This window comes from Pipra filicauda, unplaced genomic scaffold, assembly GCF_003945595.2.
Source record: "Pipra filicauda isolate LSUMZ 115617 unplaced genomic scaffold, ASM394559v2 scaffold561_size491250_pilon, whole genome shotgun sequence".
In the NCBI taxonomy this organism is placed as follows: Eukaryota; Metazoa; Chordata; class Aves; order Passeriformes; family Pipridae; genus Pipra; species Pipra filicauda.
This window is the reverse complement of record NW_024104711.1, coordinates 370,358-392,907: the sequence shown is the minus strand read 5'-3', so window position 1 is coordinate 392,907 and position 22,550 is coordinate 370,358. Positions and strand designations below refer to the sequence as shown.

Sequence of the window (22,550 nt, the reverse complement as noted above, 5' to 3'; positions counted from 1 at the left end):
TCTGATATATCTCCCTGAGGAAGCATGAAAAATAGTCCTACAGAGCAGTAAAATCATAGGAATAATCTACACTGGAGCTCATTATCAGTGTAATCTGGCAAGTTCTTTGAGTATAAGAGAACTAGAGAGAGGTGACAAGAGAGAGCAAAGGTGTGGAATGAGGAGAGAGGAGGAGACATTAAACAGTTTAGGATTTTGCACCTCAGAAAGGAGCCACTGGGAGGACAAAAGGAAGTAATAAAGCTTTATGAAAGGAGGACTGGCACAGGAGGTGAGTGAAGAATATCTGGCATTTCTGAGACCATGAGGACTATTGGGACGTCCAATAACAATTTAGCTATAAATCAGACAAGATGGAAGGTTTATTTTATACAGTGTTTTCACAATATTAGCCATTGCCAGAGAATGATGTGGAAGCCAAAAGCACAGAGAAGTCAGAGTTATAAAAATAAATGGAAGAGAGGTGACAAATTTATTTTTATCAGCAAGCATACATTGTTATAGTAAAGGGAAGAGTTACCTTTGAGGAAACATGGAAAAATCCTATGACACTGAGTGATAAAGTAGCATTTTAAATTCAGCATAGTGAAGTAATGCAGCTGGAGAACAGCCTCCACTGTATGTGTACAGCAGTGAGCTCTGAATTAGCTTTTCCAGACAGAGTGGGAACTGGGGGTTATAACAGGCAGTTCTACCAAAATATTTTCTCAGTGTTTGGAAAAGCAAGTTGAAGATTAGATACTTGTGGAAAAATAATAGTGATCAAACTAGGCAACCTGCTGGTGTGTAAAGTCCCAGTGCAGCCATGGTGTGAATGCTGCAGGAGCAGTGGTCCCATCGCTCTCAAAGCCCAGTGAAACTGGGAGACATCCTGACAAGGTCGATGCGAATGATCAGAGGTGTGGAATGGCTTCCTTGTAGAGAATGATAAATTGATCAAAACTCTTCAGTTTCAAAAAGAGGTCTTTGAAGAGGGTGTGAGGGAAGCACGGAGCCTTAGCAGCATGGAGCATATGTGAACCCATTTTTCACTCTCTCTTTTGAGAAAAGGACTAAGACCACCAAATGGAAATAGTGGGTGGCAGGCTCAAAATAAAGTAAGATATTTCTAAAGTGGGAGCACGACCTCCTCCTTTCTCTTTGGCGCAGAGTTTTTAATCTGTTGGAACAATTCCCTGGATTTAAGCTGATTTATTCTGCAGTTAACACTTCATCAGAACGCTGTTCGTAGGGCTTTGAAAGCTTAGCTCTAGAGCTCTGCTCACAAGAGAAATCCTTTCAAATGGTGGAGTAGGGATATGCAGCCTGGCTGTCTAAAACAACCCCTCTGATCACTTTTCATTGGGAAAATCAGTGCAACTTCTCAACAGAGGGTTTTAGTGGAAATACCTGGTAAAGTCAAGTACGGTTCCTGCAGCTCAGAACAAACAGCCTGGCCTTGTGTCTGCTGTTCTGAGGTTGTGATTGGAGTATTAAAATTTCGTGGCAGCAAGAGCTAATGTACACTCTGTGACCGTGAGTTGGGATGGTGGCATTTTCTTATGCTGTGGTAGGACATTCAGCTTCATCTACTACAGGAATAAAACAATAAAAAACCAATTTGGGATTGCTCCAAAACAGCAGCAGGTTTTGCCTTCATGGAAACCAGACATGGTTCTAGTGTATGAGTACTATTTATTTGTGGTTTATTACCTGTGCTTTGTTGTGTTTGTATATTTACTGACAGAATTAATTTCTTGCCGTTTTAGGCCAGTTCAGAGCACCTTGCTAAACATTTATTTACTGAATTGTAAAGAGAGACATCGCTAACTTAGACTCAGACTGCTCAGAAGAATTGCGCTTTGGGGTTGTGTTTAACATCTGCTTCTGACCTGCAGAATGGCCGCTGGCCACAGAAGCGTGTCATTATTTCCAGCTCATTAAATAAAAGCTGTGACCTCAACCTGCAAATCTTTGAGATGCTCGGAGTTTGAAAGAGAGGAGTGGTGGGTTCTGCTGGTGTTGCTGAGCCAACCCCCCGGCCACTGCTGCAGTGTGAGCGTGTGGCCTCGAGGGCCTTGCTCCTGAGCAGGGCATGGCTGTGCCCGAGACTGGACCGGGCTCTGGAGGTGGTGAGGAAATGTTCTGGGTAAGGTGGGTTATTATCATTTTACTTTTAAAGTGTTATTCTGATCCAGGGTAATTGGATTACTGAGTTCACAGATCACTGGGTGTGGAGAGGTCTGAGAGCACTCACAGAGCAGAGCACAAGTCACCTAAAACTCATTAGCTGACATTGCTGTGGGAGAGGCTCGAAAGAGAATCCACGCTTTGGTTCCCTGATGGTGGCTTAAACTAATATGATAGTCTTTTCAATTGGGTTTGGCACCTGATAGTACCACAATTCACCTGACTGATACTGTCTTGATTACATCTTATGGTACGACTATCCTTCTTCAGAACATTTTAAATATATTCTGAGGGTTTTTTTAGATATCATAGCTATAACGTTGCAGTGCTGGACATGAGGTAGGCCGTGTATCTGCCATTTTCCAAAAGGATATGGCAATGAGGCTTGGAGAGGGAGGGGAAAAAGAGTAAAGTTGGAGGAATAAAATCAATCCAGAAGTAACCAGGGCTCTCATTTTATTTCCAAGATGCTTGCATCAACAGTGTCTTTAAACTTAATTTTGCCTAAAGGTTAATATAGGAGAAGTGTGCAGGTAATGTTACAAAAAGGAAATACTAAACCAAGTAAAAATATTTGATAATTTCTCTTGGGGTGAGTGTTGGCAAGCTAGCCTGTCTTTGGAGAAGGTATTTTCAAGAGGCTTTTTGTAGGGTCGAGGCTGGTGTTCTAACCCTTCCCATTTGCCAAGAGCCTTGTGTTGGGAAGGTCCTTCTCTGGACAGCACATGCGAACTTCTGGGAAGTTGTGGCTGCTCAGAGCTGTGCAAATGGGCTGTCAGAAGGAGTCAGTCTTCAATATAGCCTGCAGAGTGTTACTTTATATTGTGTATTTTTGTTTTGTGACATTGGGATGAAAGTACTCTGGGTGTAATAGGTCAAGCTCTTGATTGTTTTTGTGACTGTCAGGGAAGAAGGGAGGCACTAAGCTCGATTTCATGGGTGAGGCTGCCTTACTGTTTTTTCTGCAGCACAAAGCCTGAGAGTAAATACCCTCTGTTCACAAGGAACAGCAGTGTTTCAGTGCACTGGGCAAGAAGCTTCTACAGGACCTGAGAGAGATAGACCCTGTCTGAGGTACATGTGGATGTACAGGCAATTATCAGGTATACACATCCTAGGCATTTGCTCTTGAACTCTCTGAGGCTGGATCTTGCACTGCTCAGATCCTGAGCGGTTCTTCATGTGTTCTTTTTCTGGAAAGTAGTGAACATTTTTCAGAGTTGGCAATCAATTTAATATTAAGCCTGTTATTTTGACATATTAACATCTGCCCTGAAAAATCTACCAGATGAATTTCTGCTTCATCTATGGTTTACTGTGAAGTCTGACTTGACTCCTTATTCATTATTAAACAGTTTCAGAAAGGGAATTTTTAAATAATTCTGATGTGTGGCTGTAGCAGCCACACCTACTTAAGGATATTAATTTTTCTTTTTACTCTGGTCTGTGATACTTTAAGGTTAAAAGTCTCATTGTTTATTCATCTACCTTCCACTTGCAGCAAGGGAAATTCGCATTGGATTAAAGGAAACTATTTTAGCAATGAGAGTGGTGTGTAATGCTAGAATCTACATCCACAGAGATTTGAAAATCCGTAAGGCCCTGAGCAACTGGATCCAGCTTTGAAATTACTCCTGCTTGCAAAGGAGTAATCTCTCCTCCAGAAATCCCTTCTAGCCTATGTGGCTCTGCAGTTGTGTTCGGGTCCCTACACAGGAACCCTGCCGTGTTCCTGCCGTGCCATCCCCACCCACGGAAGAGGCTCTCAACAGGCTTTGAGAAACTTCCTCTTAGTAATTCTTACTCGAGAAATTAGTTTTAGACTTTGGTGTAATCAGCTTGTTCCCTCACTGTTGCTTTGATGTGGTGTGTCCTTGTCTCGTGCTGGTTTCTGTGGAATGAAATCAGGAATTAATTTGCTGTAACCCAGTCTTTCTAAACAAGGAGGGGTTAAACATGAAACCCATGTGGTGGTTTAACTTCATTCAGAACTAGAGTATTAGAACTAAATCACTTGTATTGAGATCTTCAGTTAGTTTTAAAAGAAGTAATACCTTTGTGTTTTGACATCCTCGGGGGTCTGTTTACAATAACTGCATGTCCTGGCTGGAGTGTCTGTGGGATCATGGGATACCATTGTGAGATATGTGATGTGAAGCTGTCTTAAGCTTGTGAATGTTTTTGCAACATCCCAGGTATATGAAACTGAATTTCACTTAATAGGAACCACCTTAACATACACTATGATTTCTTAATGACAATGAAGCTCTGAGTTGATCTAAACCAGGGACCTTGGTTTGTAGTAAGGAAGTTTGGGTGAGGAAAAAAGAAATTATTACTTCTAACCGATAATAAGCAAAAGCTATGCAGATTCAACCTACCTTTCTAAAAACTGTTCTTTTCCTGATATAAGTTGTTTACCCAGTCCAGTTCACACATTAGATAGCTTTGGCTTCTGATTTTGACCACTCAAACGTGAATCAATGTGGGCATGAATGAGGAAAGGGAAGGAAAGAAGGATGGAGCAAAAGGAAAGCAGATGTTCTTTCCTGCCTAAAATGCCAACAGGGTTTGGGTTTGGAGGGACAGAATCTCACCAGGGAACGAGGCACCTTTAAGAGGATGTGTCTTTTGGACGTTGGCAGATCTCAGGCAGTAATGGCCAGAGCTTTTGCAGGAAGATCTGAACTCACAAGCAACCAAGAATAACCACTGGAATCTGTGGAGAGCAAACTGGGTTTGGGTGCACATGGAACCTGGTAAGTACATCAGAGATTCCTCCTGGGACCTTATCTGACAAACTTAAAATCTGGGGAAGCATATTTGGTACAGAGTGCCATCCTCCTTTGGCCTCCAGCTAGTTACAGAAGGGCATTCCTAATTCTATGGAAAACATCAACTGCCTTCCAATGGTATTTTACATATCTACCTTATATATAGTTTTATAACTGACATTAGACAGAAGTCATTCTTATGAATGATGTAGTGCTTAAGCAGCTGGTGTTTTCCATCCTGTCTCTCTCCTGTATTTGTGCAGGTGTTTGCAAACTGTTCCCGTAACTCCTAAGGGGGGGTGCTCACAGTGGCTGAAAGAAAATGTGGTTCATTGCTGCATCACAGAATCACAGACTGGTTTCAGTTGGAAGGGACCTCAAATATCTCATTCCAACCCCCCTGCCACAGACAGGGACACCTTCCACTGCACCAGGTTGCTCCAAGCCCTGTCCATCCTGGCCTTGGACACTTCCAGGGATGTTTCTACCCTCTCTGAAATAAGACATTATGACCTGTTTTATCAAAAGGCTTCTATCCATTTCAGGAACTTATAACATGAATGCCCATGCTGATGCATACTTAGGTGTTCATTTAAGCTCCAGCCCTGCTTACCTGTATCCAGGGAGCACCATGAAGACTGTAGTGAGTTAACTGCTTTATTTGTATATTTGCCTACTCTGATGTACATGATCCTCAGCTTAGACTGCAGGAGTTGGAGATGACTCCAGAGCTCGTTACATGTCTGGTCCTCATGACATGAGCTTGTTCTGATGTTCATGTGACTGTCTGATAAGCTCCTTCAGCTCACTAAAGCAGCAGAAAGGTAGCCTGGCAAACAGTCTGCATTAAGTCTGCTCATGTTACAGTCAAGCATTCCAGACATTGCCTGAGGCAGGGATTGGGTTCTGCCTGCAAGGGGACAGAGCAGAGTAGAGAGCTGAAGGGTCTGATGTTCCTTTTCAGAGGCTGTCAGGTGAAACTTTAGTTCCTCTATGTCCTGAAATAATACCTTACAACAAGGCAACTCATAGTTCTGTTCTGTATCCACTCTTATCTAAATGGATTAGAGGCTAAGTGCAGACCCCGCATATCCTCTGGCAGCATAGTGAGCATGTACAGCATCTGCTCTCTGATTCAGCTGAAGAGCTAAAGCTGCCCAAACACCTGGTTTCTTACAATCAAACCTCAAATCAAGGTCTTTGTAGTTGGCAGATTTAGAAAAAAGGTGGCACACAAGGAACTGAAGGAGCCCTTTCATCAGTCAGTTCACTGATCCAAGTGAAAGCTAGTCTTGCAAAAATACTTGAGGGAGGGAGTAAGCAGATCTGATTTGCCAGATTATTGCATAATCATTGGCCTGGTGCAAGGGAAGGAGAGGAAGGAAGTTCTGGCTGGCACAGGGGAGGAGAACAGGAGCATCCCTTTTGGCAGCAACCCACAATTGTATTAAACGAATAATGAAATTTCCTCACGAATTGATTCTGAGTTGTCTTGTATCTGTTACCGGTTTTAACTGTGCTAACCAGAGTTGTTTCTTCTGGCCAGCTGCCTCAGGACGGGCATATAATTCAGCCTGACACAAGGATGTTTCTGCTTGGAAGTGAATTCACAGACTGGAAATGATGGGACAGCTGTACAGCAGTTGCAGTGGGTTTGAAGTAATGGTACTGATACTTCAGACTGTCCTTCAGATGGCACAGGGTGGGCCAAACTGAAAGAGCTTGTTCACTGAAGCTCAAGGAGCAGCGCTGCATGCATAAGGGGAAAATTTCATTATTGAGGAGGAAGGAGCAAAACCCATATAATAAAAATCTTATTTTAGCAATTTGTTTTTCAAACAATGTATATGTGCTCTTAAAATTTATATCAGTCCCTTGAATGCCCCTTTTGCAAGCAGTTTGTAGCTAGAGCAGATGAAACTGCATCCTGAGACTTACGTCTGTCTTCTGTGTACATTGATATTCTTATATTCAATACCCATCATTATTTAATACTAAACAATATATATTTGCTGTGATAAAACTTAAGGTCTCTCCCATGTCCACCAGGGTGTATAACTTGGAATTGGAGATGCTGAAATGTTTGATCAGCTTTTGCCTGCAAGTATGCTACTTTCTGATGGCCAAAATCCATTTATTCAAGTTTGAATGAAGTAAGAAGAACAGTTTGGGTTTGCTCTGTGAAGCTAGAAGTGGTTTAGATGTATAACATACAGAGCACAGTGAAAGGCTGTTCATTACCTGAACGAGCTGAACCCAGAAGCATTTGTGTCTTCTTAGCTGCTGAGGAGCAGAACTGTTTGTTCTTCTTGAGCTTTTCACATGTCTGTGATGATTTTTAAGTTTGGTTTATCCAGACTGCACTACATTACACTGCACATGCCAAGAGATGTGACCAAAACTACTGGATGCTATTTCTTCACTGGTGAATATATGTTATGACATTGGATTTAGGTTGTACAATTTATATATATGAGTGAGCACAAAAAAATTAAATGAAAGTTGCTGTACAGATTTTTTTTCTTATGCATTTGATCTCAGTATTCTTCTTCCATCCCAGTAGCACCTCACACAAATGAACTAAAAATGTCAATCAAAATTGCATTACAAAATACAAAAACCGAGGTCTGACTAATTGCTTGTTTAGCTATACAATAACTTAAGTGGTGGTTCCTCCCACGCAGCAAGAAGGCTCAGTTGAGTGTAATGGTTATATTATGGAATGGTTTGGGTTGGAAGGGACCTTAAAAATCATCCAGTTCTGACCCCCTGCCATTGGCAGCGACACCTTCCACTAGATCAGGTTACCCCAAGCCCCGTCCAACCTGGTCTTGGATCACTGCAGTTTAACGTTTGGTAACCAGTGAAAATGCAACTTTTTCAATAAGATAAATAAAATGCAAAATCAACATTAAATTTCAGTAAATTGAAATGTGCTGTTTCATGATAAAAATTATTGTTAAAATCTCATTTAAACGGATTTCCAACCCACTTTGCCCTGGAACACTTTGCTTTGCTCAGTGCAGTATGTATTCACATTTGGTTAATTTTTTTCACTTAAAATGTAAAAACGCACTGTCAGTAGGAAGCATGGCTGAAATGAAGCAGAAACAAGCTTGAAAGTCAAACTGCAGAGGAAAGTGAAGGGTCTGGTGGAAAGCAGTCAAATTTCAGCATAAGCTGCTTAAGAGTAGGTTGCTGCTGAAGAGAGCATTTCCCGGAGAGTGAGTGCTGGGGAGCAAGTGAGGTCAGGTACAAAGAGGGATGAGTGCCTCTGCAGGTGAGAGCTCGAAGGTGGGGAGAGAGGGACGGAGAGGAGATGGCATGGGGAGAAGCTGCAGTGGATGCTGTGATGGTTACAGAGCTGATGAAGAGCTACAGATGTTTTGGTTTGGACAAACATCCAACCAAAACCTTCGAAAGCCCTCAGCCGTGCCTGCTGGGACCTCCTGAACTGCAGGGGTAGTGGAAGCAGGTGGCTCAGTAGAGATGAAAGAGTCCTTGAACAGATTCATTTGAACATGTCCTTTGCCATGAAACTGGTAAAAATGGTCTGTGGTTTTAGTTTGAGCTGTGCAAACTCTGACGCTGGGTAATGTGGGTGCTGCTTTAGGGTGATGCCAGTGGACATGAAGGGAACATGGGACATCATGTGAATCACATGACTGATGGTAGCAGCCACTGCTTATTTCATTTGCTTTTGGTGGAACAGCTTATTCAGGGAAATGCTGGAAGGCTGTTTGAAAGAGCCATGACCAGAAAAGGCTCTTTCAAAGACAGTAGTTTGCATCATTTTCATCGGAGAAATTTCTCGTGCCGGTTTATATCCTGGGTGTCCCATCTCTAAAACTTCTGGGACTGTCCTGTACAGGGCAGTACGTGGGTCAGTGTTCTCATGGGTACTGGTCAAGGTAATGCAAAACAATTTGAAGACTTTTGCAGTATTCTTGCCTAATCAGCCCTGTAGTTGTTGCCTGTTAATTCAGATGGTCAGCAGGGATGGTGTCCTGCTCGCTGTGGCGATGTGATGCTGATTTTAGTTAGAATTGGACTCCTCCAGAATTAAGCTGGGCACGGACCTTTTCTTTACAAAGCCATTGTTAGATGTAGGTCTTGTTTAAGCTCCTTAGAAATTATATTACCAGCTGGCATTTCTGTCCTAGGTGTAGCCCAGATTTCAGGGAGGTAAAAGCATGGTGGGTTAGGAAGCTGCTGTTGCTCAAGTGCAGGAGCTGGCACTGCACTAGTGAAGCAGAACAGAGTTCCTCTGCAGGCACGCGGTTTGTCTTGGAGATGGAATGCCATGTGATGCATTCTCAGAAATATATGAGCTGGAACGCAAAGTGAGTAACCTAGGAAAATATTTTTAAAGGGAATTTGGATCTTTTGCCTGTTTTGCTGGAAGTTTACAATGTCAGCTAGCATTTTAGTGTAGAAAACAGAGTAACCTGTGCAGGTTTTGGGAAGCACACTGCTGCCCAAAGGCTTGCAGAGGGCTGAGGAGCAACACAACAGGAATGCCCAAGAGTCTCAAGGCCCATAAATGAAACTTAGCTGAGATCTGTGTGCCAAGGCTGCAGTCTGCCCAACCAGGCTCAGGAGCCCTGGCAAGCAGCTGGTCTTCCTGTGTGTGAGAGCAAAGCTTGGAAGGCACAGAAAGTGGGAATCCCCCTATGAAGAAAGAGAAAGTTGCTGTAGAGAGCTGTACAGCACACACGGCTGGAGAAATGCCTGAGCAGCAAACGTGCAGGCTGTGGGTAGAGTATTTGAGTTCTGGCATGGGCTGCAAATCCTGGGTTTGTTCACATCTTCCTTTGCATACCAGGAGCAGCATTTCTGCTTTCCATCTCCTTAGAAGTGGGCAGCTGTGTCGGAGGGTGGTTCTCAGGAACATAACTTGGATTGTCATGGCTGTAAGTGCCATCAGTCCCTAGAGAGGACCTGCTTCAGATGGCCTGTGCTGGGCTGCCCACCGAGGGAGTGCATGTTTTCGGTAGCATAGCTTGATCACTGATCGGTGTGATTTTGCCCCAGTGTGGTTAACATACAAAGCAGGAGTATAACAGGCTATGGAGGTAACAAATTAGAAGCTGTAGTCAAGTTGAGATGAACAAACAAGAATTTTTAGCCTCTGAATGCAAGGTTTTGTTGCACTGAGTTCCTTAGCAGTGTGGAGAGATTGCAGCCCCATAAGAAAACAGCTGAAGTCAAGATGCAGCTCTTGCAGTTCCCAACCCTGTGGGAAGCAGTTGTGCCAGAGCCTCAGTGACCAGGACCTGGAGCCTTGGTCCCTGCAGATGATGTGGTTTCATGCTCAGGTCTGTAGGACTCGTGCTCTTGACTTACTGAACTCACTTTACTGCAACTTCTTCCTTTGTATACTGAAACTGTGTAAATTGAGAGCAGCCTTATCTTGGAGTAAGCACACAAACATGGATTTCAGGTCTTATTTATAGGTAGCTGCTTCCTTTCTGAGGCTCACCAGCCTTGGTTTTTTGTAGCCTTCTGTCTTCTACCCTGATTCTAACCTCCATGCTTAATGATTCACCACATCTCACCTGGATTCTTGTCTTACTGATTTTCAAAGAGGATAGAGTCTACTCCAGCCTTCAGGAAACCTTTGGAAAGGGATGGATGGTTTCAGCTGGGGGATTTGAGTGTATTTATAGTAATATATAAATAGAGGCAAGAGGAATACTTACAAAACAGGTGGTACAGGGACGTTTATAGAAAAAATGTATGATTTATACAGGGATCGTTCCAGGCAAACCTTTTGCTTTGCCTGTAGTCTGTCTTCTACAGAGCTCTTTTGAGTGCTATGAATATTTATGCTGCTTTGTTGTGTCAGCTTATGAAATGACATGTATGTCTCTTTAAATAACAGGAGGAGTGGAGGGAGGAATTTGATTGTTTCCTGGGCAGACATGTCTGCAGAGCTTTTACAAGGAGTCTTATACACAGTTGGAGCAGAGAATAGCCCCAGATCAACAACATCCCACCCTTCCCTTTGCCTCTGCACTTGGAGATGTGCTTTACAAGGTCTCTCTGCTACATAGCATTCTCTTTTGCTCAAACGTGCCCTTTTGCCATGTCTCAAACCAAAAGGTGTGTTGCTGTTGGCATAGCAGGGTGCTTGCCTGAAGTCATGGCAAAGAGTCCTGTAGAGCGAGTCAGATCTTGTGCTGTGATCATAAGTTACCCAGATTCAGTCCAGGGCAATCACACTGAGCTTGCTAAGACCTTGGGAAGAAAAAAGTGCATGCATCTACCTACAGAATATCCTCTGAACGGATTGAAATGACATCCTGAGGCTGTGACAGCCGTTTTTGTGGAGAGCTCCCAAACGAGTGGATTGGGAAGAGCTGGTTCAGCAAGCTAAAAAAAGCTGCTTGCAAGCAGTGATGGGGACCACCTGTACCTTTTCCTTCAAAAAACCATCAAAAAGCTTTAAGTTTCCAGGAAAGGAGAAAAAAAACCAAATTTGCTAGAGGAATAGATTTAGATTCAAAATGTTTAGGAAAAAAATTCACCGTCTGGCCCTTTGAGGCTGTGTAGGTTTGATCTTTCTGTGTGATTTAATCTCAGTTCAGCAATGTTCAGTGGCTTCCTGGCTCCCCTCAGCATTGGGCTCTCTCCGCTCCCTTCGGAGGCCTTGCTCCTGGGTGAGAGAGCAGAGGAGCTCCCAGGCTGACTGTGCTGCAGGCTCATTGCTTAGCAGGTCTCTCACTCCTCTGTGAACTCCCCTACAGAAGTTTTCCCAGCTGTTTGAGCCCAGCTGGTGGTAAGGATGGTTGTCTCTTCTCTCTCAAGGAAGTGTCAAGTAATTCTCAGCTCAGCACCCAAACCAGCAGCCTTTTTTCCTGCTGCCCAGCTTGCTTTAAAGAAGGGGCAACAAGCAGTGCCCATTATGGGCAGTGCCATAGGAGTTTGCCCGGGAGACCCCCCTTCCCCTGAGGCACTATTTGGAGCAATAGTGAACCAGGAAGATAAACACCAGATTAATTTCAGAGTGATGCTGTTTACTGTGTGCACTGTAATTGAATCTAGAGACCAAGTATGAAATCAGAGCTGATGATATATAAGCATTTGACAGTCCTTGCTTTGAAGCCCTACTTAAGTTTTTATTCTTCTCATATTATAAATGATGAACATAGTAGTGCATGGGATTTACAGAATGTGTGTCTCTGCCTCTTTAGGCTTTGCACACTTCATGGACCTCCTCACACTGACAGCAAATGGTGTCCCTGGGCAGGTTTATGCAGGATGCATCCCAGGGCTCTCTGGGACTTGTTGCTCTTTGTATAGCCAGGGGAAAACTAGGAGAAATATCTTTCAAGTCTTTAGCAAAAGTATCTTTGAGCAATCTAATGCAGAACAATTGGTGCTCTGACGTGTTCTTTGGTCAGTCAGAGCTCGGCAGAGAGGGGTTCTTAGATGCCCTGCTTCCCTGTAGACTCTGGTTTAGGCAAAAAGGCAAGGTGTGAGCCTAAGACTCGGGAACTTACCAATCCCTTGTGTATAAAAACCCACAGAGAAAGGTGGCTTGTGTGTGCACAGCTTTTTTATCCCTTTGGAGAGATGGACAACTTCTTGGTCTCTTGGGTGACCCCAAGAATAAGCATCACATTCCTGCCTGCCATGGGGCCCAGCAGGTGTCTTTTCAGAGGAGCCTAAGAGAAGGGATACACTCTCCAGATAGGGTGAAGGTGGTCATTCTGGTACTGTCTGCAGCTTATCTGCAGATAAGCTTTGTGATGCTTGTGTGAAACTCCTTTTGTGTCTGTAACCTCATGGGATGCTGTTTTTGAGAGAACCTGGTAGATGCTGAGCTCTTAATCAGCCCCAGTGTATATGGAAGCTGTAATTCCTTAGCAGAAGTATTTTTTTTATTCCATGATATCTTATCAGAAAGACAGTAACCAGTGTTCCTCTGGGGCTTACAGAGGAAATGACTCTTACTCCTCTTCTGAGTAAAGATTCATTGTGGGGTAAGGAGTTGTTACCTCTAGATTAACTGGTTTCTTGAAACTCTCCCAACCGGTATCTTTTATGGCAAAAAAGCTGAAAAGGAAGAGTAATTTAAAGTTTCCCAAAGCAAAGGACATAAAAGAGAGGGAAATTGCTATGGCTGATTTTCAGAGGGAAAAGGCATTTTTTTCCCATTTGTTTTGTGCCAGACTGGCTTCAGCCACACCAGTGTTAGTTAGTCCTGGCACAAAGGGTGCAGCTTCGCACAGTATTTGGGGTGGTGGGGACTGCTTCTTCCCAGGGCAAGACATGTTTGTGTGGAATTAAGGTGGCTGGGGAACACACGTGTTCTTTTTCCACTTTTTTTCTTCTGTGATTAGTAGCCTATAATATCTTGGACAAAGAATTTTGTTCCTGACAGTACTCAAGAGACTTTTCCTAGCACACTCAGCTGGTGCCCAGGAAGTCCACCACATACTTCATTCTGTTTGTGACTTCTCTTATGCCGTCTGCAGTAATAGGTGCAATTTCCCTGAACAGCTAGATAACCTGCACCATCCGTCATGACCATCTCCTGCCAGAGCCGTCTTCATATTGCTGCAACTGCTTGCTCTAGAAATTCTTCTGTGTAGAAACACAGCTAGAGCCTCCAGAGGAGTAATTAAATCCCTGGTAAACTCAGCCATATTTTCCTACATCCTTACTGCTGTATTTATACTGGAAGATTTCTCCTCTGGCTCCGTGGCAGCAGCGATTTCTCACAGACATATGGCAGCCTCACGTACTGTTGATTATACTTTTTTCTTCCCTTTACTGACTTTGCACCATCTGATTGTTTGGGCTGCCCAGTTAACAGTGTTACCTGCACATATTCCACTGGACCAGCCATATCTGGGGACCATTTTTATATCTGTAGGAGATTGGAGAAATGATTACTGGCTCAAAACAGCAACTAAGGTGGGGGGAGTAGGACAAGTTCTGTGTAGGTGGGGTGGTCTGTGCTCCACATCCCACCCACTGGAGCCTCTGGTCTAATCCCAAAATGGTTACCAAGCCACTGGCACCCCAAAAGCCGCACCTGGGGAGGGCCCTGGGAGACCAGAGCAGATAAAAGCAGTGGCACAGGTGTGGTGCTGGCATGTCCCACTGCTTTGGACCTGACAGCACCTGAGACCTCGCTGAGTCCAAGGCGGTGACTGGTCATCTTTCGCTCTCATTTTCCTTTCTCTCTCTCTCCCTCTCTCTTCTCCTAACTTCCTCTTATTGAAATCTGGATAACTTAAAGTTGGTTGAGTTGGAGCTTGCTAAGTCAATGCTTTGTGAAGTGCCTTTCTTTAATTGGATGTTGCTTTAAAATTTGCCAAGTACCTTATTCTACCTTAACATTCTAAAGTTTGCAAGTAGAATTTGTTATTCAGCCTCATGAGAACTTTGTTGTTTTCTCCTGTGTGCTGCCAGAGGGAATCTAAGTACCTAAGCCCTTTGAAAACCCACCAGGCGGGCTCAGGGTGTAACAATATCCCACCTGCTGCAGGGGCTGCCCTGGACTCTGGGCTGTTCTGCCAGCGAGCTTGGATCTCCACACCTCTGTCTCCCATGTGTGGATTTAGTTTTGGCTGCGTGTCTTGTGGATACAGCAGAGCCTTGCTTTTGGAGGCAGGACACTGGGGTTCAGGTCTGTTGGTCGTGGCAGGAGGATGTCACTGAACATAGTTTTTCACTCAGCTGATCAAGTAATGTCCAGTTCACTTCCAGACACACTATGGCTGAAGTACCAGCGTGGAAATGGATTCAGACTTTCTCAGTAGAAAGGCCTGAGCTTTCAGGAACAACTTTCTGTGGGCAGGACAAGGCATAAGGAGACTGACAGTGTGAGCACGATTGGGTTTACCTTCTGCACTTACAGGTGCCTTTTGTTGCACCAAGAACCAGCTTCTTGGAGGCTTCATTTGGAGCACAGACAAGTCTAATGAAAAAATCTGAAAACTTTCCTTGACTAGCCTCACTTCTAATGCTGTTTCTAACAGTATGTCTTTGTTTCAGAATCATCCATTTGCTGCTCTGAGGATTAATTGGCTTCAGTTCCAGCACCATGGATGAACTGCAGGATGTTCAGCTGACAGAGATCAAACCGCTCCTGAATGACAAGGTAATGCAGCTGCTGCTTTGTTCTCACAGTGTACTCAGGCTGACTTTGTGTCTGGGAAGGAGCCCTGATTGCCAGAAGCTGTTTACAGCTTAAAGTATCTGAAGTACTGAAAAACCCCACTCTGGTAATTTACCGCCACACACTCTTCCAAAGTCTCAGGGAATGACAGACCACCACAGTTCAGGTAAGTTTGGAGTCCTGGCCAAACAGTATGTCATGCCTGTAGTGAGGATTTACAGAGGCTGGGCAGAAAATGGGAAGGTGATCCCATTCCTGACCTAATGTAGGTGTAGAACCTCTAATAAGTTTCTCCTTGTTAGAGGAACTTTGGATTATTGTATCCTATTTTCTTTTTTCTTTTTTTGTTTAAAATATTTTGTCTTAAATTATCCTTTAGTGTTTTGACACCCAAACAAGCCCCATCTCCCTGGATTTAGAGCTGTTTCCTTTTAATGTCTCCAGAGCTCAGCTAGAGCAGTCCAGATTCATCTAATACTGAGACTTCTGAAAATCATCGTATTGCAGCAGCTGTTTAAGTCTTTCTCTTTTGTGGGCTGGAGAAGAGCCATCTAGGCTTTAGGAGATCCCTGGTCTCCCTGGATTCTGCCACAAACTGTCGTTCCGAGTGCCTAAGTCATTACAGGCATCCCAACAAGATCTAGCATCTTGCACCTGCAAACTGTGATTATGAGCAATGCAGTTGGGTCACTTTCCATAGCTCACAGCCAAGCCCAGTGGTATGGGAAGCAGTTCCCAAGGCTTTGCTGTTTAATGGCATCATCAAGAACTGACTTGTGCTGCCAAAGGGCTGTGGTGCTCTGTCCACTCACTGTGTGCCTGTAGGAGACTGGGCTGTCTGCCACAAAATGGGTGAAATCTCTGAAATTCTGCTGTGTTTTAGTCTGTACTGATTAGTTTTTCCTCATTTCTCTAGTGTTCTAGCATATCTGTTTAGTACCTGTGAAATCTAAAAATTCAGCTGAACTCTGCAGTCCAGCTGCCTATTCTGACAGAGTAGTGCTGACTGCTGGGCTTCCTCAACTCAGTTTTTTAAAATGTTTCCTGGAAGGTGAGTCTGGGAAGTACAAAATCAATGTAGACCAGCAGCTAAAATACAGGCCTTGAGAACAGTTTGTGGTTTCAAAACAAGAATTAAACATTTACAGAAGACAAGCTTCCTAAATGCAGTGCCCCAGATCTTGCTCATGATTCTCCTGGGATTTTCCATGTTTGAATTTAAGAGGGTAGATTGCCCTTGCTTCAGTCAGCTGACCTAAGTAGGAGGTATCACAGCATGCCGAAACAGTGGGTTTCACTTTATAAGTTTCAGTCTCTCTGTCAAGTCTGGCCTGGTCAGTGCCATCCAGTCCTGGCTGTGGTGTGAGTTCTGGTTCAAATGCAGTGTGCTCATCAGAACAGAGCACCCAGTGGTGGTAACCAGCACACAGAAGGGCACATATAGAGTGATACTTGCTTTCCTTGACTCTGTTTTGAACTTACAGAAAGTATACAGTACCTCAGTAGGGAAAAATACAGTGAGTGGCTCCATAACCATCCTCAGTACTGCCCGGGAAGAGAAGTGTGCTGAGGCTCTCCTTTTTACACTTTGTTTTAACAAAGGGAGGGCCTCAGGGAGTGGCCAACTCCAAGGTCCAGCCCTTAGTAAGGTTTTCAAGCTTAAAATAATACATGTGTGCTTTTTAGACATAGTTTATGGAGCATGTGGGTGTGGTGCCAGAACGTGCTGTTCTGTGCAGCGTATCAGAGTCCAAAATCTATTGAGCTGGCAGTTCACTAAGATTTTTACTGACCAACCCACTTTAGATGTAGGAATTCGAGCCAGCATGGATTAATGGCCAGAAATAGTACAGTAAAACTCTTAAGGTGTTAATTAATGAATGAATTCTTCAGGTACAAAGGCTGCTGTACACAGAGAAGGAGCTCTGGTGTCTTAATACTCAAAACAGTGGAATTGCCTGGGAAATGGAAACAGGTCATATCTTGTTCACTTGTCTGACTCTAGGTAATGACACTGGGGACCACTGAGTCCTGGATATGTTCTGTCTCAAATCAGCAAAAAACTACAAGCTTGACTTTTAAAGAATACAGACACATTTTTGTTTGTGAGTAGTTTAAGCCTGATAGCAAGTGCAGGGAAGTAAAATACACTATATTGGTTCACCTCATTCAGCCTCACTAAAATGCAGTGACTTTATATTGGAGAAGTAAAGGAACTTCAAATGTTCCCATTTAGTAGAAGGAGAGAGAAAAAGAGAGGACTGCCCCAGTGAAAAGTTACTGAAATGCCAGAGCCAGATTCAGGTGGTGGAATGGGCAGCCCTTAGGCTGGGTTGTGTTGACCCAGCTAGCTCTGTGATTTGAGGTACAGCCTGGAAAACTTGCCTTAAACTTTCTCAAGACAATGAATAAATGGTTTAAAGTCAGATTTTTGGTGTGTTAAAATCAAGTATGCAGGAGTCAGGGCATTTCAGCCCTAATGCTGCTTGTGCCTCATGGTACACCCTGACAACAAGCAGCCCAGTTCAGACCTTCATTCCTTGCTCTGTGTCATTTCCTCTCCACTCGCTCAGGGGATCTCAGGCTTTTCCCAGTACAAATTCAGATCAGCCTTTTCTTTACTTAGCATGCACCATCCAAATCCAGTGCTGGATAGAGAAATTTCTCATTTCTCCATAGGTTTTTTAAAGTCCTTAATCTCTGTGGCACTGGGTGACTGAATTGACCTTCTTCACGACCTAGTGGTGGCGTCAGAAATTTCAATTAATTTCAGTGTCTCAAATTGAAATAAGAAGGGGCTGCTTTTTAGTTTCTTTTCCCACATCCTGAGGATTTGGTGGGTTTTGCCATGTTTTGCTCAAAACACTGACGGGGTTCAATACTTACCACAGACGAGGAAAGGGGGGAATGGATCTTTAAAACAGATTTGCAGATATCTCAAATGTCTCAAACTGCAGAATGTAGGTAGCAACCTCTGTTCTTGCTAATGTGGCAAGGCCCTGCAGGGAGGAAAACAGGGCCATGTGTTTACACATGGAGCGAGTGAGGGTGCTCAGCCAGAAGAAATGTTTGGAGTGTTTCTATTGTGCATATGTGATCCTAGTTGTAATTTTACTACTAAGGAGCTATGCCTTAAACACATGAGCTGTAATGCTGTCTCAAGTGATTTGCTCAGCCTTTTCAGCAGCTGACAGCTCTCAGTGGTGTAACCTACTCTGTGGTCAGAGACAGTGTTAACAAAGCGTGTGGGCACACAGACAGGTTCCTGCAGCCCCTCAAACCTGCAGGGTGCCAAATGTGTGCTGTCCTGACTGTGTTCAGCTGCATGTGTGGGTCACCCTCTGGGAGCAGTCAGTTGTGAGCTGCTGAGCCCAGTTCCCATGTGCTGGGGTTTCAGTAGCTTGCAGGGTCCCTGTGTGTGCCATGGAACAATCCCATGCTCATGGCAGTGACTGCATGGCCTGTTTTCCTGTGCTTATTACATGAGATCCCAGGGTTAGTCCTTCAAGAGTTTTGCATCCAAATTCTTAATGAACAGCAGGACCAGACAAAACCCAACCCATACCTAGCCAGCTTTGGCCATGGTCCTTTCTATGTGCACTGTCCCTGCTCGAATGCTCTCAGCTGTGCCCACAGATGCTCCCCTTAGGTGGCAGCCTCTGGACAGCCCCATTTGTGTAGAAATGGGCAGAAGTTGCATGAGGTTTACTCGTACAAGTCTCATATTTTGCTGCTGACCTGACTGCAGCCATGCTCGACTGTACTAAAACAGAGGTCTCTGAGGGGAACTTTCATGATGTTGTTGGGGGTGTTGTGGGGCACAGTGCTGAACTCTTTTTTTCTTTTTCCTGTTTTTCATTAACAGAATGCAGCTCGCAACTTCCAGGACTTCGACTGTCAGGTAAGACACGTGTAGGAGACAAGGATTGGTTGATAGACTCCCCATCGCTCAGCAGTAATGTTGAGAGAGAGAGAGATAAAAAAAAATCTGTATCTTAATTTTAGCTCCTATTAAGGTTTAATCAATAAGAACTGGAATACGTCCAGTGGCAGAAATTGCCCTTCACCCTTTCACGCCAAGCAGTTTCTTCTAAGGTGCAGAGCTGGACTGCTCTGCCAAGGCTGCACAACATCTTGCAGGATGGCTGGTCTCCTGAAAAACAGTTTCTTGGAAAAAGTCAATATGCTGAGGAACTTCAGCTCTGTCACATCCCATCTGGTTCACTGGCTGGGAAAGGAGGAGGTTGCATGCTCTATCTATTTATCTTGAGAGGAGATGGAAGTCACCAAGCTGCCCAAGATACAACACCCTGCTCTGCTGGGCCTGGCTCTTGACACAACCGTGGTCATTTTCGGGAGTTTATCGATGGTGCAGAGATGAGCCCGGTGGCTCTGGTTGCCATAAGGATAATCCTTTCAGAGGAGTGGCTGCTCCACCAGCATTGAAGACAGAGGACACACTCTGTGATAGGGGGAGCACAGCTCTGAGATTTCATGGGGCATTTTGTGGAGCACAGGCTCTTTTTCCATGCCAGATTATCCTGCTGCCTTCTCACTGAGTGTGTGGATATGCAGCCAGCAGCTGTTCCTTCTCTCCAGTCATGGGAGGCTGCTGTGTCTGCAGTGCTCTGCTCAGCGCAGGACAGGTCACACAGTGCTGCTGGAGCACACCAGCAGGGGTAGGGCTGCAATACCATGTGATAGATTTAATAAAAGTCTGTTGATGTAGATCATAGAATCATAGAACCAGCTGGGTTGGAAGGGGCCTCCGAGATCATCAAGTCCGACCCTTGATCCAACCCCGCTGTGGTTCCCAGCCCATGGCACTGATGCCACATCCAGTCTCACCTTAAACACCTCCAAGGACGGAGAATCCACCCCCTCCCTGGGCAGCCCATTCCAATGGCTGATTACCCTCTCTGTAAAGAATTTCTTCCTGATATCCAACCTAAACCTCCCCTGGCACAGCTTAAAACCCAGCCCTCTTGTCCTACTGATTGCTGCCTGGGAGCCCCATCCCCCCCTGGCTCCCCCCTCCTGGCAGGGAGTTGCAGAGAGTGAGGAGGTCTCCCCTGAGCCTCCTCCTCTCCAGGCTGAGCCCCCCCAGCTCCCTCAGCCTCTCCTCACAGCACTTGTGCTCCAGTCCCTTCCCCAGCCTCGCTGCTCTTCTCTGGCCCTGCTCCAGCCCCTCCATGTCCTTCCTGAGCTGAGGGCCCAGAGCTGGACACAGCACTCCAGGGGTGGCCTCACCAGTGCTGAGTCCAGGGGCAGAATCCCTGCCCTGCTCCTGCTGCCAAACTGTTCCTGAGCCAGGCCAGGATCCATTGGCCCTCTTGGCCACCTGGGCACACTCTGGCTCCTGTTCAGCTTCCTGTCCATCCCCACCCCCAGCTCCCTTCCTGCCTGGCTGCTCTCCAGCCACTCTGTCCCCAGCCTGTAGCGCTTCATGGGATTGTTCCAGAAAACCACTTGCAAGCCTCTGCAGAACAGGAACGTAATAAATATAGTCCTATGAAGGTAGTTTATGTTTTTTCTTCTCTTGATATCACTGACAGTAGCCCCCATTTGGGCAGACACATGCCACTATACTGCTTTAGCTCCATTCATCGTGAGTTTTGTTATTATCTTAAAGCCTCGAAGTATAAAAATCACTAATTTTAGCACATTGTAAATGTAGTTTCTTGTCTGAGAAGCAGCAGCAGTGTTAAGCAATGATTTTTCTGTGAAATAAAGGATAATGGTTTCAAAACACTTTCCTGTACCATCATGTCTCCATCTATCTGTATCTTCTCTCTCACCTCTAGAGGTGAAGTGTGCTCCCATGTCAGATGGGTAAGGGGTAAAAATAGGTGCAATGCCTTTGAGTAACTGTTAGATAGCAGAGGCACTTCCTGCAGTGGCCTGTCTACCAGGATTGGGAAGAATGTGAATGTGATGCCAGGGCTTATTGGCCTCCACTGCCAATCCTCTACTGACCCACCAAAGCTCTGGGTGTGCCCCTGCCCTGCCTGGCTGAGAGCAGCGTGGTCTCGGGAGCTGGAGCAGAGTGGGAAGGTGGGATGGAGTCCCTGTCACAGAGCTGTGAATGGCTGCTGCCTTTTGGTTCTACGCTTTCCCTCAATAAGCAAAACCTCTTTGTGCCCTTCTTTGAACAGAGCCCCAGATGTGAAGCTGGGCAAGCCCCACAGAACTCAGTGCTGCTGTTGTCTCAGCTCCCTGTCCTCCCCAGGGCTGAGCTTTGGGAAGAGCTGAGTGGGCTACAGCCAGGGAGAGGGGCTCTGGGGAGTGCTGGGCCTGGAAGGACATGCTAGTTGCTTCTCTGCTTTGCTGTAGATCAGCAGTGAGCTGGTGGCCATGGCAACAGTTGGGCAGGAGGCGAGATGTTCCTTCCGGGAACCCTCTTGGTAATTCATTTAGAATACAGGTTTTTTTCAGCAAGATGTTAATACAGTGTCTCTTGTGACTGTAAATGTTGTCCTAACCTCACCTTTCTCCAGCATCTCTCCCTACAAGGTGCACTTTCAGAGCACACCTGGCTTGACAACCCCCCTTCTGCTCCTACCTGGAAAATACCCCAAGGACTAGATTAAATCTCTGTTTGAAATCTGCCAGCAAGGATAGATGGCATGTTGGGTCCTTGGGTTATCTGTCTCAGTTGCTAGTACCAGGAACAGTTCTTACACTGGGAGATCGAGCTGTTGTTTTGTCCTGTGAAAAATTACTGCTGCTTTTTGATCTGGCAAAGCACATGTGGCTGCATATCCAGGCCTCTGTGACACTGAGTCAGTGTCAGGGCAATTTGAAGTAAAGAAGTTTGCCAGGGATTTCAGAGGAAGGAAGATCCTGTTGTGTAGAGAAAGACTTAAAAGCACCTAGACTGAGGCACAGGTTTAATTTGTCCTGAGTTTCACAGGGAGAAAGAGCCTTGGGGAGGATCTCAGTTTGACAAGAACAGGCACAAACTGACTGATGAAGGCTGATAACTGGAAGATGGTTTCCAGTTACAGTGCAGTGAAGTTCCCAATCAACTTCCAATAGCAACAACATCTGCAAGGGACCTGGTGGGTTTTAAAGCAAAAATTAAAGGGTTTGTGGGATGGATTATCTTATACAATGCAGTGTTTGCAGTATGAGAGCACAGCATCAGTGATGTGAGACCTGCATTTCAGACCTTTTTATTTTTCTAATAGTTCAAAAGAAGCTGTTTTAGATGGAGACAAAGTTGTAGCTTGGACTGGGGCTGACCACATCCTGGGCTGTGCTTGCAGGGCTGCAGGCAGTGGGGCGAGGTAAGGGGGTGGTGAGGAAAAGGTGAGACTGTCAGCACTGTTGATAACCCTGTTGGCAGTGCAGGTCCAGTTTGAGCTCCCCAGTATAAGATCTTGACATATTGGAGGGAGTGCTGTTTTATTTCCGTCTATGTTATTCTGTGCCCTCAGTTATGAGGTCATTTGCTGTAAGTCCATCCTAGA

The 22,550-nt window shown here is 45.0% G+C and overlaps 1 protein-coding gene across 2 annotated transcripts in view; it reads left to right on the top strand.

Moving 5' to 3' along the window:
* The window catches only part of NDRG3 (NDRG family member 3), a 60,991-nt gene that overhangs the window by 11,317 nt on the left and 27,124 nt on the right, over positions 1–22,550 (top strand). For both annotated transcript variants that reach the window (XM_027740414.2, XM_027740413.2), the window contains exons 2-3: positions 14,955–15,060; positions 18,944–18,979. In XM_027740414.2, the coding sequence (XP_027596215.1) occupies positions 15,004–15,060; positions 18,944–18,979 (93 nt within the window). In that variant the 5' untranslated portion in view covers positions 14,955–15,003. The remainder of the gene's footprint in view (positions 1–14,954; positions 15,061–18,943; positions 18,980–22,550) is intronic.